Raw genomic sequence first — 11,800 nt, 5'->3', positions numbered from 1 at the left:
AGGCTGTTTGTATGCTAAATGCCAGCCAGCAGCATTAGGACCACACAATATTTATTTTTTATTTTTATTTTTAAATATGGCACTTTATTTCCATTTTTAATTAAAGACAGGACATGACGATACTGTATAGCACTTTACGATCAGCACTTTATGTCTCTATATGTTCTGTGTCTTTTATTGTTTTACTGTTTTTTTATTGATATCTACCTTTTCTGGCACATTGCAGAGACCAAGTCCCATTGCATGTCACTGCATGTTTTACATTGTATTTCTGTGCAAGTGACAAATAAAGTATCCTTGATCCTTGATCCTTGATCCTTGATCCTTGATCCTTGAGGTTTTTACATCTCTCCACATCTGCTGGATCTTTGAATGGCAGTAGCAAAAGTAGCATGAAGAAAAAACAGTGACATTTGAAGTGATGCGTACCAGTTTTTTGGCCATATCCTGAGGAATTCTGTGTTTGTTGTAGGCATCTACAATGAAAGTCAAGAGCACCTGCTGCTCTTGAGTGAGTTCAACCTTTTCCTGGATAAAGAAACAACACATCAATCACAGTATTTATGGAGTGCAAACATTCTAAAGGGGATAAAGAAGACAGAATGACAGTTCAACCTCCAAGCGTGGTGTGTGAGGAATTGGTAGCCTGGGTAAACCCAGCCTCCACGTGACCTCTATGTGCTATCAGGCAGGCATAGCCTGTGATGTCACGTTGAAGGCTGGGTTCACGCAGGCTACGCAATTGGTACTTTTAGTTAAATAAATTTAGTTTACGGTAGTTCAAACACAACACACAATCCTCGCCAAACCAATCAATCAACCAGTCAATCCTCTCAAAAAATATAAACAGTTTATAATTTGTCAATAGTACCTGAAAGGGTTGACAGTGAACGGTGTCATTGTGTACAGTGTGTAATTTTGAGAAGCAAATATTGACAAACATTTTACGTGTGAACACAGTAATTCCAAAATTTCAAGAAGTGTGAGATACTGTGAGACATTTTGCCTTGTGTAAAGGAAAACATTTCATCAACAATTTAAGAAAAATATGAAATTCAATAAAACAAAATAAAATTATTGGGGGGGGGGGGGGCATTGTGGAAATTTAACATGTTTTATGATTGGTATTGCTGTGCGGATGCAGCTGAGTATCATCTAGTCCAGTGGTTCTCAACCTTTTTACACCAAGTACCACCTCAGAAATTACCACCATATGAAAGTATGAGAGGGAGGGAGCCCCTCGTACCACCAGAACCACTGATCTAGTCAATCGGCGACCTATTAGTTTTGATGTTAATATTTGGTTTCTACGATCTGAAAAGAAAGCTATTGAAATGCAACTGGTTCTGTTTTGCAAAAGAGAGTATATTTCAATGTCCGTGCTGAATGTTTTGATGGCATTTTGTGGCAGTAGTATCGAGAAATATGTAAAATCATTTGAATTATTAATCAATGATTAATATTTGTGCACTAGGTGTCATATACTGGAGAGGAGAGGCTGTGATTACCTTTGTCAGTCTGGTGGTAGAGGTGACCTGCTTGATGTCTGTGTGGTCCGCCCCTTCTGTCTCGTCACCAGTACACTCCCCCGGCGAGGCCTTGGTGTTCTTCCGCAGCCTTTTGGATTTACATTGGATCTCTGTCAGCAGGCCTGCCGGCAGTGAGGGGCGCTTCAGGTTGTGTGTCAAATACTTCACATCTGTTTATTCAACTCCATGCAACTGGATATAACATGGATACATTTCTAATGCATTAATAGATGCATTATGATCTATCCCTGTGATTCATCCTTACTACGGTACATAGAATCACTGGTGAACTTTAGAATTTTAATTGTAATTCTGTATATGTTGATATCTTAACATCATACATCATAACAACTGTAACTTAATCCACACATTTGTATTCGTTCGTAATCCATTCTCCTTATTTCCGACCAATACACTTTACAATTGTTTCGATTGCCACCAGCACACATTTATATAACTCCACAATTAGTATTCTATTTTAATGCTTTATTGTTTTTTGATTCTTTATTTTTATAGTGTTTTGTTGTTGTTTTGTATACTCTATTTTATCTTTTTCTGCCTGTTGAATCCCATTACTTTTGCTGCTGCAACAACCTAATTTCCCTACAGGGAATGTTTCATCCTATCATCTTCTTGTACCTCATGCTAACGATAAAGCATGAGTGGAACAACTCATTCATTCATTACATCAGGGGTTTTACATTACATCAGAGTGTGGGCCTCCCCCCAGACAAAGCTTTGAAAAAGGAGCCCCCCTTGCTCAATTCCTGGATGCCTATTGGATCATGATTATGTTATTCTATCCCATAGACACTCAACAATTGAGACTGATATTGCTGTTTGATTATTTCAGACGACACCAATACATACAGTAAAAAGATCTGTCTGAAGGAATTTCTTTGTTTCTGACTCTGGGAAAGTGGGAAAAACAGTCAACTTCCCCAAAACTACTGTATGTCTTTAACCAAATCACATACATTTAGGCTATAAGATCTCCTTTTAATGTACAATTTTTCACTTCCATTCACTGAGCCTCCCCTGAAACCTCCCACTTTGAAAACCTCTGCATTACATGATTGATGCATGGTTGAAATTGTCAGTTGTTTATTTCCGTACTTATTTGTACAAAAAATAAAGTAAGAAAACTTCCCTTTGCCAAACATTATCCAAAACCTCGGAGGACATGGAAGGGAGTGATCTGGGACATGGAGTTAAATGGAAACTGTCAGGACACCCACTTTTCACATTGGGACTGTAAAATAGTGTTTGAGAAAGTGTGACTTGCAGTCCAAACAGGTTTCAGATCAATATAGACAACTCAGTGTCACTGTCGCACCAGAAAGCAGGGTCATTAGTGCAGTATTTATGAGCAACAGGAGGAGCCCAGTCTGTCCTGCTCTGTTCAGCTGACGGCTCTAAATAGACCCAATACAAAACACTAATGAGGGTTTCCAACTTCCATGATTGGAAGCTCATGCCCATGACATCACTGATGATGTCACAATGCCTATGACATCATCAGTGCCTATGACATCATCAGTGATGGCATAAGATGATTTTGGTCAATAATGATATCACTGACAACATCACTGAAGATATCATAGACATTGTGACATCAGTGGGACAAAGATTGGAACAGACAGACAAAGCCCACCTACTCTACTTTTTGTTAAATGGAACATAAACTGTCCATTTTACTTTCTGCAGCAGCAGCAACAGCTAGGCCTTTCTGTTGTGTGACGTGTGACATAGTTTCCCCCAGTAAAACTCAACAGGCCATGTCAGAAAGTGGAGTGAGGGCTCATCACAGGGTTCTTTGATGGCCTCTCTTGAATCTACCGGAAGGACGAAATCATTACCTTTTGTGTGCATGTGGACAGTGCAAATCAGTTTGAATCAAACGACAGTGTAGGTATCTACAGTAGGATCAGAATTTCCTTCCTTTCCTTTCCTTCCCTTCCTTATTCATAACGGTTTGTTTTATTGTCCTTTTAAGATTGTCCTACACGCCAAAAGGTCAAAAGGTCATGCATGACAAGCAAGATACTCACATTCTGCCAGCATGCCCATCTCTTTGCACTTTCGTAGTCGGCACTCCTGGCATTTCCTGCGCATATACATGTCCATCTCACAGTTCCCTCCGCTCTTGCATTTGTACACAGCGTTCTTTGTTATACTCCGTCTGAAGAAGCCTGAACATGGTTGGAAAACATGTAAGTACCATGGAGAAATAAATGGTTATTTTATTTTGAAGGGCGGGAGGAAGTGCTGATTCATTATGAGTCTGGTATAATATACTGTATGTTGATGCAAAGACATTTTGTATTCTGTTGTAACAGCAAACACATCAAATAAACAAACAGAAATAGCCTATAGTATATATTCCATTGCGGTGGACTACAGTAATTTACTCCAAGCAGCTTTTGAACATAAAGGAGAATTTACAATGGAGGGATAATCAGGGCCAAAAGGGCAGCCACTGTACGTTACACACTGTTCTAATAATGTAACCGAGACAGAGAGAGAACCCTGTGAGCCCTGTTGGCAACGTTTCAGACAGTGAGGGCAGTAGAGCAACACACACACACACAGACACACACACGCACGCACTTTGGAACAGAACAGTTATTAGACATTCTGACATAGAACATTAAGCACAATGATATGCATTAGTGCAGCCAAGCTCAGGTTCCCCCTGCATTGTACAGCAGAAAGCCGAGAGGGAACCCAATCAGGCAGCAGCACCAGCTACAGGCCAGGTAGTCCTCAACCTATTCTCAGGCCAATGGCAGTCCAGCGGCTGCACTCCTGCCATTGTCCGGCCTTACAGTGTGGAATTACACTCATATCTATTCACCCTGCGGTCTGGCAAGAATCAAGAGAAAATCCACAGCGTCATAAAAATGTTGGGAGGAGCTGCTAAAGGCCACCTATTGGGTGTCACCCACTATGTCACCAGGGTGATTTCTACATGGAGCTAGGTTGTAAAGTTATACTTGCTCTCCATGTTGTTTCAGAGTTAAAGGGACATACATGCATGTAATTCTGTTCTCTTCAAATCAACCTCAATTTGGTCATCAATGCAAGGAGCACTACTGTATTATGTCACTCAACTTGATAGACTTTTGCATGGATTTGCTGTCGCTTCTTGGCATCTAATAAAATGGAATGGAATGAACAGCAATGTAACAAAGTGTGTAGTATTAATAATTGAATGGTTATTTTATTTTGAAGGGCGGGAGGAAGTGCTGATTCATTATGAGTCTGGTATAATATACTGTATGTTGATGCAAAGACATTTTGTATTCTGTTGTAACAGCAAACACATCAAATAAACAAACAGAAATAGCCTATAGTATATATTCCATTGCGGTGGACTACAGTAATTTACTCCAAGCAGCTTTTGAACATAAAGGAGAATTTACAATGGAGGGATAATCAGGGCCAAAAGGGCAGCCACTGTACGTTACACACTGTTCTAATAATGTAACCGAGACAGAGAGAGAACCCTGTGAGCCCTGTTGGCAACGTTTCAGACAGTGAGGGCAGTAGAGCAACACACACACACACAGACACACACACGCACGCACTTTGGAACAGAACAGTTATTAGACATTCTGACATAGAACATTAAGCACAATGATATGCATTAGTGCAGCCAAGCTCAGGTTCCCCCTGCATTGTACAGCAGAAAGCCGAGAGGGAACCCAATCAGGCAGCAGCACCAGCTACAGGCCAGGTAGTCCTCAACCTATTCTCAGGCCAATGGCAGTCCAGCGGCTGCACTCCTGCCATTGTCCGGCCTTACAGTGTGGAATTACACTCATATCTATTCACCCTGCGGTCTGGCAAGAATCAAGAGAAAATCCACAGCGTCATAAAAATGTTGGGAGGAGCTGCTAAAGGCCACCTATTGGGTGTCACCCACTATGTCACCAGGGTGATTTCTACATGGAGCTAGGTTGTAAAGTTATACTTGCTCTCCATGTTGTTTCAGAGTTAAAGGGACATACATGCATGTAATTCTGTTCTCTTCAAATCAACCTCAATTTGGTCATCAATGCAAGGAGCACTACTGTATTATGTCACTCAACTTGATAGACTTTTGCATGGATTTGCTGTCGCTTCTTGGCATCTAATAAAATGGAATGGAATGAACAGCAATGTAACAAAGTGTGTAGTATTAATAATTGAAGAAAGGTAGGCCTACAACTAAATAAAGCTCAATGTAGGCAACAAACTGAGCCGTTTGCAGCACCAGTGCTTATAGGCTGGATTCACACAGGATCCAGCACTGTGCTACATTCATAGTCAATGGAGGTAGTGCATCAGGCTCAGGCAGTGGCTGCAGAAAAGTGCTGCGTGAAGAACATGCAGCGGTCGCACGGCGAGAGAGTACAGGGCGATACAACCCCCATGTCACACTGGAGCTGGCCAATCTAGACGGCCCACACACACACACACACACACACACACACACACACACACACACACGCGCGCGCGCGCGCTGTCTCTCTCTCTCTCTCTCAAAAGTCGCGGCTGTATCTATTTTTCACAACAATAAAAATCCTACATTTTGTCAATGAAAGCCTGCCTTTTTATATGAATGTTTCAACAACACGGCTCCAGACGACTGAAAGAGTCAAACAGAACAGAAACTAAAGTAAAAAAGAGAGAAGCTAAACTAAAGCTACAAAATAGCCTACAGCCTTTTAAAAATGCATTTTACTGGTTCACTTGCACACATGCTTGTTTTGAAGGGGAGGAGAAGGCAGAAAGGGGGTGAAGTGAGACACTCCCACCCGACGTACACGCAGTGGCTGCTGCGTCTCGCTGGATCCTGTGTGAATCCAGCCTTATCCTGACAAATGTAGTTCTAACGTAAGTTCAAGCCAGGAAGACTATAATAATGCATTTTACACTTCCTTAATTCACTTTTTATATCTCCACTCTTCAATCTACTCACAAGCTCATAAGCTGTCAATTTCCGGGGTTCAATTGAATAATCAGCTGGTTGCCGCCTAGTCTTTTTTAACCAATAGCATAGTGTCACATCACTGCTCATCACCTCTCACCCCACACACCTCCAGTGTAAGCCTATCACATTGCTTCGCACCCCCGTCGTAAGCCAATTGCTTGGAGGCGGTTTCCTTAAATATGCTTTTTTCTGTCTCATTCAGCCTCTCAACACCGCTGCTGTCAGTCTCGCACCCTCCTCCTCCCCCTCTCCTCCCAGTCATCGCAGACCTATCCGATTCTTCAGTCGGAAGAGTCTCATCATGAGTCTCAGAAGGAGATCACCAGCACCACCAGTATCTAGACTCCACAGGGGGATATACTGTATCTGGATGCTGATCTGGGCTGATGCAGCTCTCTCAAGATCTCCCTGCGGTGTCTAACCGCCAAAGACTAATAACAATACCTTATTCTCATCATTCTTTCTGTAAAGCATCATTCACGTTATTGTAATAAATATCATTTTATTCATTGGTCTCTAGTCTCTCCTGATTGAACTGAATTTGGCCTGTGAAATCATTCTCACATTGTCACTTCTCAAGGCACAATTGGTATGAAATGACTTATTGATGTTCAAAATAAGGTTTTAATCTTCAAATGATCCTGTGGACACTTCACCAGCTGCTGTTTGGACTGTTGCTACAGACTTGTAGATTTGTACATCTCAATAATGGGAGGGCCCTAAAGTCAACAGCTAAAAATACGATATTTTTGGGTATGTGGGGCAAACGTCAATTCTACGCCACCATAGGCTTCCACTGTGTGTGGAAATATATTGCAAGAGCACAGGCGAGGCTGTATCGAACCCGGGATCTCTTACTTACAAGTGCAACACTTTAACCATCAGACCAAAGGACCAACGTGCCATTTTATCCAGGATCGCTACACTATGCTGATGGAAAGCTGTCCAAAACTGTCTCAGATATCAAAAGTTTTTGACAGAAATATCATAAACAAGATTTTATGAAAATGCCACGCTAACCTCCCCTTTTTTGTGAAAGGCTGCTCCACTGGGCCTTAACAGATCTTCTGAAGAAGAAAGTCTTAAGGCTGCATTATTCCCATGTAGTATTTTGTAGTATTTTGTAGTACTAGGCATCTGCTGCGCGGCCTCGCCCACAGCTCGGCTGCTGCGTGGCCTCGCCTGCCCTATTGGCGCGTGCGAGCGTGTGTGTGTTGCTCACTAAATGTTATTGCATCAATGATGTCACAATGCCTCCTTGTGTGTGTGTGCCCCATTATGATATAACTGATGATATCATTAGTGTGTGTGTGTGTGTGTGTGTGTGTGTGTGTGTGCCCCCCTATGACATCAGCCTTGTCACAATGCCTCCTTGTGTGTGTGACATCACTGATCAGTCTTGTCACAATGCCTCCTTGTGTGTGTGTGTGTGTGTGTGTGTGTGTGTGTGTGTGTGTGTGTGTGTGTGCGCACGCGCGCGCACAACCTTATGATGTCATTTTTTGACATCACTGATGACATCACATCATTAGCTAAAGAATCCGGCTCCGTCAGGTCACCCGCACGGGTGCCCTTTACACACCCTGAAGGTTCAGCCCAATCGCACGTAAAATGGCATAGCTGTGGCCGAACACGGAACATGTTCTCATTACAGGAAGCACAGGTGGGGTCAAAAATCACTATTCTGATTTTAAAACCCAGCTTGAGTGGGTAAGAAGCCAACTTCTCCTCTCACCTTTACATCCTTCACAGGTGAGAGCGTTATAGTGATATCCGGAGGCCTTGTCTCCACACACCACACACAGTTCTTCCCCTTTGACCCTTCCGGCTTGCGACATGTGCCGGGTCCTCTTGCACACAGCAGGCACTACAGCGGACACCTCCTCCATCTCGGCGTCACAGGTAACATCCAGGGGTCCTTTCCTCAGTTCATACATCCCTGCATGCGAGTACCACTCCTCTCCGCTGTACTGAGGGTAGTAGTTGTGACTGGAGTAGTAAGGAGGGGAAGACATGGCTGGCTCCATGGATGGGTACTGCGTGTTGGGATAGCTGGTGAAGGACAACACGTCCGGATCCTGCAGCAGAGGACTCCCTTGGTCTGCCAGAATATCTAAGAAAGGGAAATGGTGAAAGGTTATAAATACAAGTTGAGAACAGCATGCATAGAAGCGGACATTTGATTATGTAAACTTGGCAGATCAAGTTTGTGTCAGCAGCACCAGTGGCTCCTGCATTGCATTACTGGCTTTCCTGGGGAAGCTAAGCAGGTCTAGCTGTGGATACTCCTTGAATGGGAGTCCATCTGGTGCTGGAAGTGGTGTTGGAGGACCAGTAGGAGGTGCTCTTCCCTCTGGTCTCATGAATATCTCACCAATGCCCCAGGGCAGAGACAGGGACTCTGTCCTGTGAGTGAGCGCCATCCTTCGGATGAGACAAACTGAGGTCCAGACTTCCTGTGGTCATTACAGATCCCATCGGCACTCTTCGAAAGAGTAGGGGTGTAACCCCGTTACCCCGGTGCCCTGGCTAAATTCCCACACAGGGCTTCCTTCCATCATGGCCACCTAATCGTCCCTCGTTACTTAATTCCATCCTCAACTCTCCGCATGATAGCTGATGTGTGGTTCTGGCACATATTGGCTGCCATGCATCACCCAGGTGGGAGCCACACATTGGTGGAAGATGAGTTGAGTCCTCCCCTCGCCTGATATGTGAATGTGAAGCACCTTGAGAATCTACAAAGGCACTATATAAATGCAATGTATTATTATTATTATATGAAGCGAGCAGATGTTGGAGAATGGTGAAACTGGCTGCAATATGCTATTTCACAAGCCGTCAAATCCCAAAGAGAAAGCCGCCTGGGATGTTAGATCAAGTGCTTCCCTGCAGAAGCTGCTCAGCCTGGATAATGGCTCCACAGTGGATGGTAATCCACACAGCTACATATACTGTAAGCCCATAAATGATTAACGACTGGCTTGCATGGAGCACACTGTTCCTGTTAGAATGACATGTAACTCCACGCTCATTTTGAAACTGATAGGAGAATGTTACCGATGAAAAGTCAACCAAGATCTCTCTCACACAATATTGTTTAATCATTACATGACATTCATGACATGTTCTGTGACATTTGCTTTAACATCATGGAGGAGAGGGATGACGATTGATTTCCAAGACTATAGTATAGATAGACAGTCCCTCCTCGTCTGTAAAAAAAAAAAAGAAGAAGAAAAAAAGAAAACTACTAGCCATTCAGCAATCAAAGTAAACTGAGATACAGTATAAAATGGTAAAGTGTCACACTGACCTCTTGAAGACTTGGTTAGGACCATAGCCATGTCTTTGTGACCAAGCACACAGACACTACCCAGAGACCCCGTGCTCTGATCGGTTTGCGGCTGTACCTTTGGTTCAACCTGGCTTTACATCGAACTTTACATTGATTCCCTGATGGAAAGCCTTTCCTCAGACACACGGGAACAGCACATCCAGAAAGCAAGAACTTGGCGCTTGCTTGAGAAGTGCCAAGGGGAGCAAAGGTTGTCATAGCTACTCATTAACCTGACAGTCACATTTCTTGACATCATTACAGGTAGTTGTTGGCATGTGTCAAGTCATTATTTTCACATGTGGGCAGTGTTATTACCTGGCTGCTACTGTGCGGTAATGCTCGCTTGGAGTCTAATGTGTGTGAGAGAGATTGGCTATGTGGAAGACATACCAAACAGGTGGGAGCTCTCTGAGAGGCAGAATCCATCGCTGGGTGGGATCTGCAGCGGTCCCACCACATTGATGTCGGGGGCCAATTCCACCCACTCATTCATTCAGGACGGTGGTGAGGCTCCAACTCAGGGGCGAAAGCAGGATGTACTCAGTCACAAGGCCTCGGTCCAGTCCGGGTCTGTGACAAGCATCAAAACAGGTGCGTTTTGTCAATAATAATATGTTATTCCACCAAAGGAAATTCTTTACATTTAAATGGGTACTCGTGTATTTGCCTATGTGCTGCCACTGTAGTTGAATAGCAGTCAGTATCATGCTCCAAACCCCTGCTGGAAGGTAATTAAACTTCAGGCGGGGAGTCTCTACACTACAGTCTACTACATCAACACACTTGACAGGTCTTCTCTCCCACATAGGGATGAGGCACGCAGTGGCTACCATGCAAGAGGGGGGAAGGGGTGGAGGTCTGGAGGATGAAGGTCTTGGCCACAGCGTGTCACTGAATGAAAGAGGCAATGCTCTCTGTGTGTCCTGCTCCCTTATATAGACTCACGTACACATTGTGTGTCACTTTAGGTGGTTTTATAAATCCTATGCAAGGCCTTAAGGCTAATGTCTTAGTTTGCCAAATACCGCGTAATAAACCTTCTGGTATTTGAATTGTAGATCCCTTGATGGCATCTCGAGAGTAACAATTATCCAAACTCTCTGTGGCCTTTCGGCTGTGGCATTAAAAGACACACAAGGCCACAATGGAAGCACATGAAGCCATGTGAAAACACAGCCACATTACAGTATGAGCTATTCAATCATCTACCCCATTCTTTTTTTTAATTAACCCATTTTAATTTCCCCTGAGATCCAACAGCAGCCCGCAAGGAGTTGGAAACCTCCAGTCCACTCTGTCAGCCCACACAGCACCTCAACCTGCTTCTCCACACACGACACGGTGGCACACCGCGGAGTCATAAGAAGCCATCTATTCCCCATTGAATCACCATCATACATGAAATATGTATAATCCCCTACCTTAGTCCAGGCAGTTGATTTTCCCTGTTGAATTCCAGTCTGGCAGCGGCCTTCAGTCTGTTTCTGATATCCACGCTGTGAGCAGCACCATCAATATTTGCTTATGAACTGCTTCTGTCTGGGCTCCAGTGAGAACGTGTGTGACCAGTTGGGGTCAGGGAGAAAGGAGTGGTGGTTATTAATTAAACTGTCCATTCCTCTCCTCTCCTCCACCCCCGTTCCCCTAAAATCCCTCTTTATCTGGCCAACAGAAGAGGCTGCCATATGAGTTGTCCAACAGAGCAGAAATCCCACCCACATACTGTACACTAACACTGCACGCATTGCACATACATCAAGTCATTAGCATGACACAAGCAACTAGTATGAGTGCAAGCCAGCCAAGCAGGGGAGCGCCGCTATCAGCCTAATAGTTTACATGTTCTATCACTGAATAGAAACAGTGTGTGACGTGCGTTTGCGTGCGTGCGTGCGTGTGTGTGTGTGTGTGTGTGTGTGTGTGTGTGTTTGTGGCATCTTATCATTGCAACAG

General features: G+C 43.8%; 1 protein-coding gene across 1 annotated transcript in view; it reads right to left on the bottom strand.

The window, feature by feature from the left end:
- LOC310771839 (bile acid receptor-like) overlaps positions 1-10,340 on the bottom strand; it is a gene marked incomplete at both ends in the record, with an annotated part of 16,980 nt that extends 6,640 nt beyond the window's left edge. Inside the window, 5 exons of the mRNA XM_083664352.1 lie at positions 430-528; positions 1,509-1,651; positions 3,581-3,721; positions 8,243-8,620; positions 10,238-10,340. Coding sequence (XP_083520478.1) covers positions 430-528; positions 1,509-1,651; positions 3,581-3,721; positions 8,243-8,620; positions 10,238-10,340 — 864 coding nt within the window. The remainder of the gene's footprint in view (positions 1-429; positions 529-1,508; positions 1,652-3,580; positions 3,722-8,242; positions 8,621-10,237) is intronic.
- Positions 10,341-11,800: the final 1,460 nt, after the last annotated feature.

The sequence above is a fragment of the Poromitra crassiceps genome (assembly GCF_964638095.1).
Source record: "Poromitra crassiceps genome assembly, contig: HAP1_SCAFFOLD_1363, whole genome shotgun sequence".
In the NCBI taxonomy this organism is placed as follows: domain Eukaryota; kingdom Metazoa; phylum Chordata; class Actinopteri; order Beryciformes; family Melamphaidae; genus Poromitra; species Poromitra crassiceps.
The sequence above is the reverse complement of the archived record's forward strand: the minus strand, read 5'-3'. Positions and strand labels throughout refer to the sequence as shown.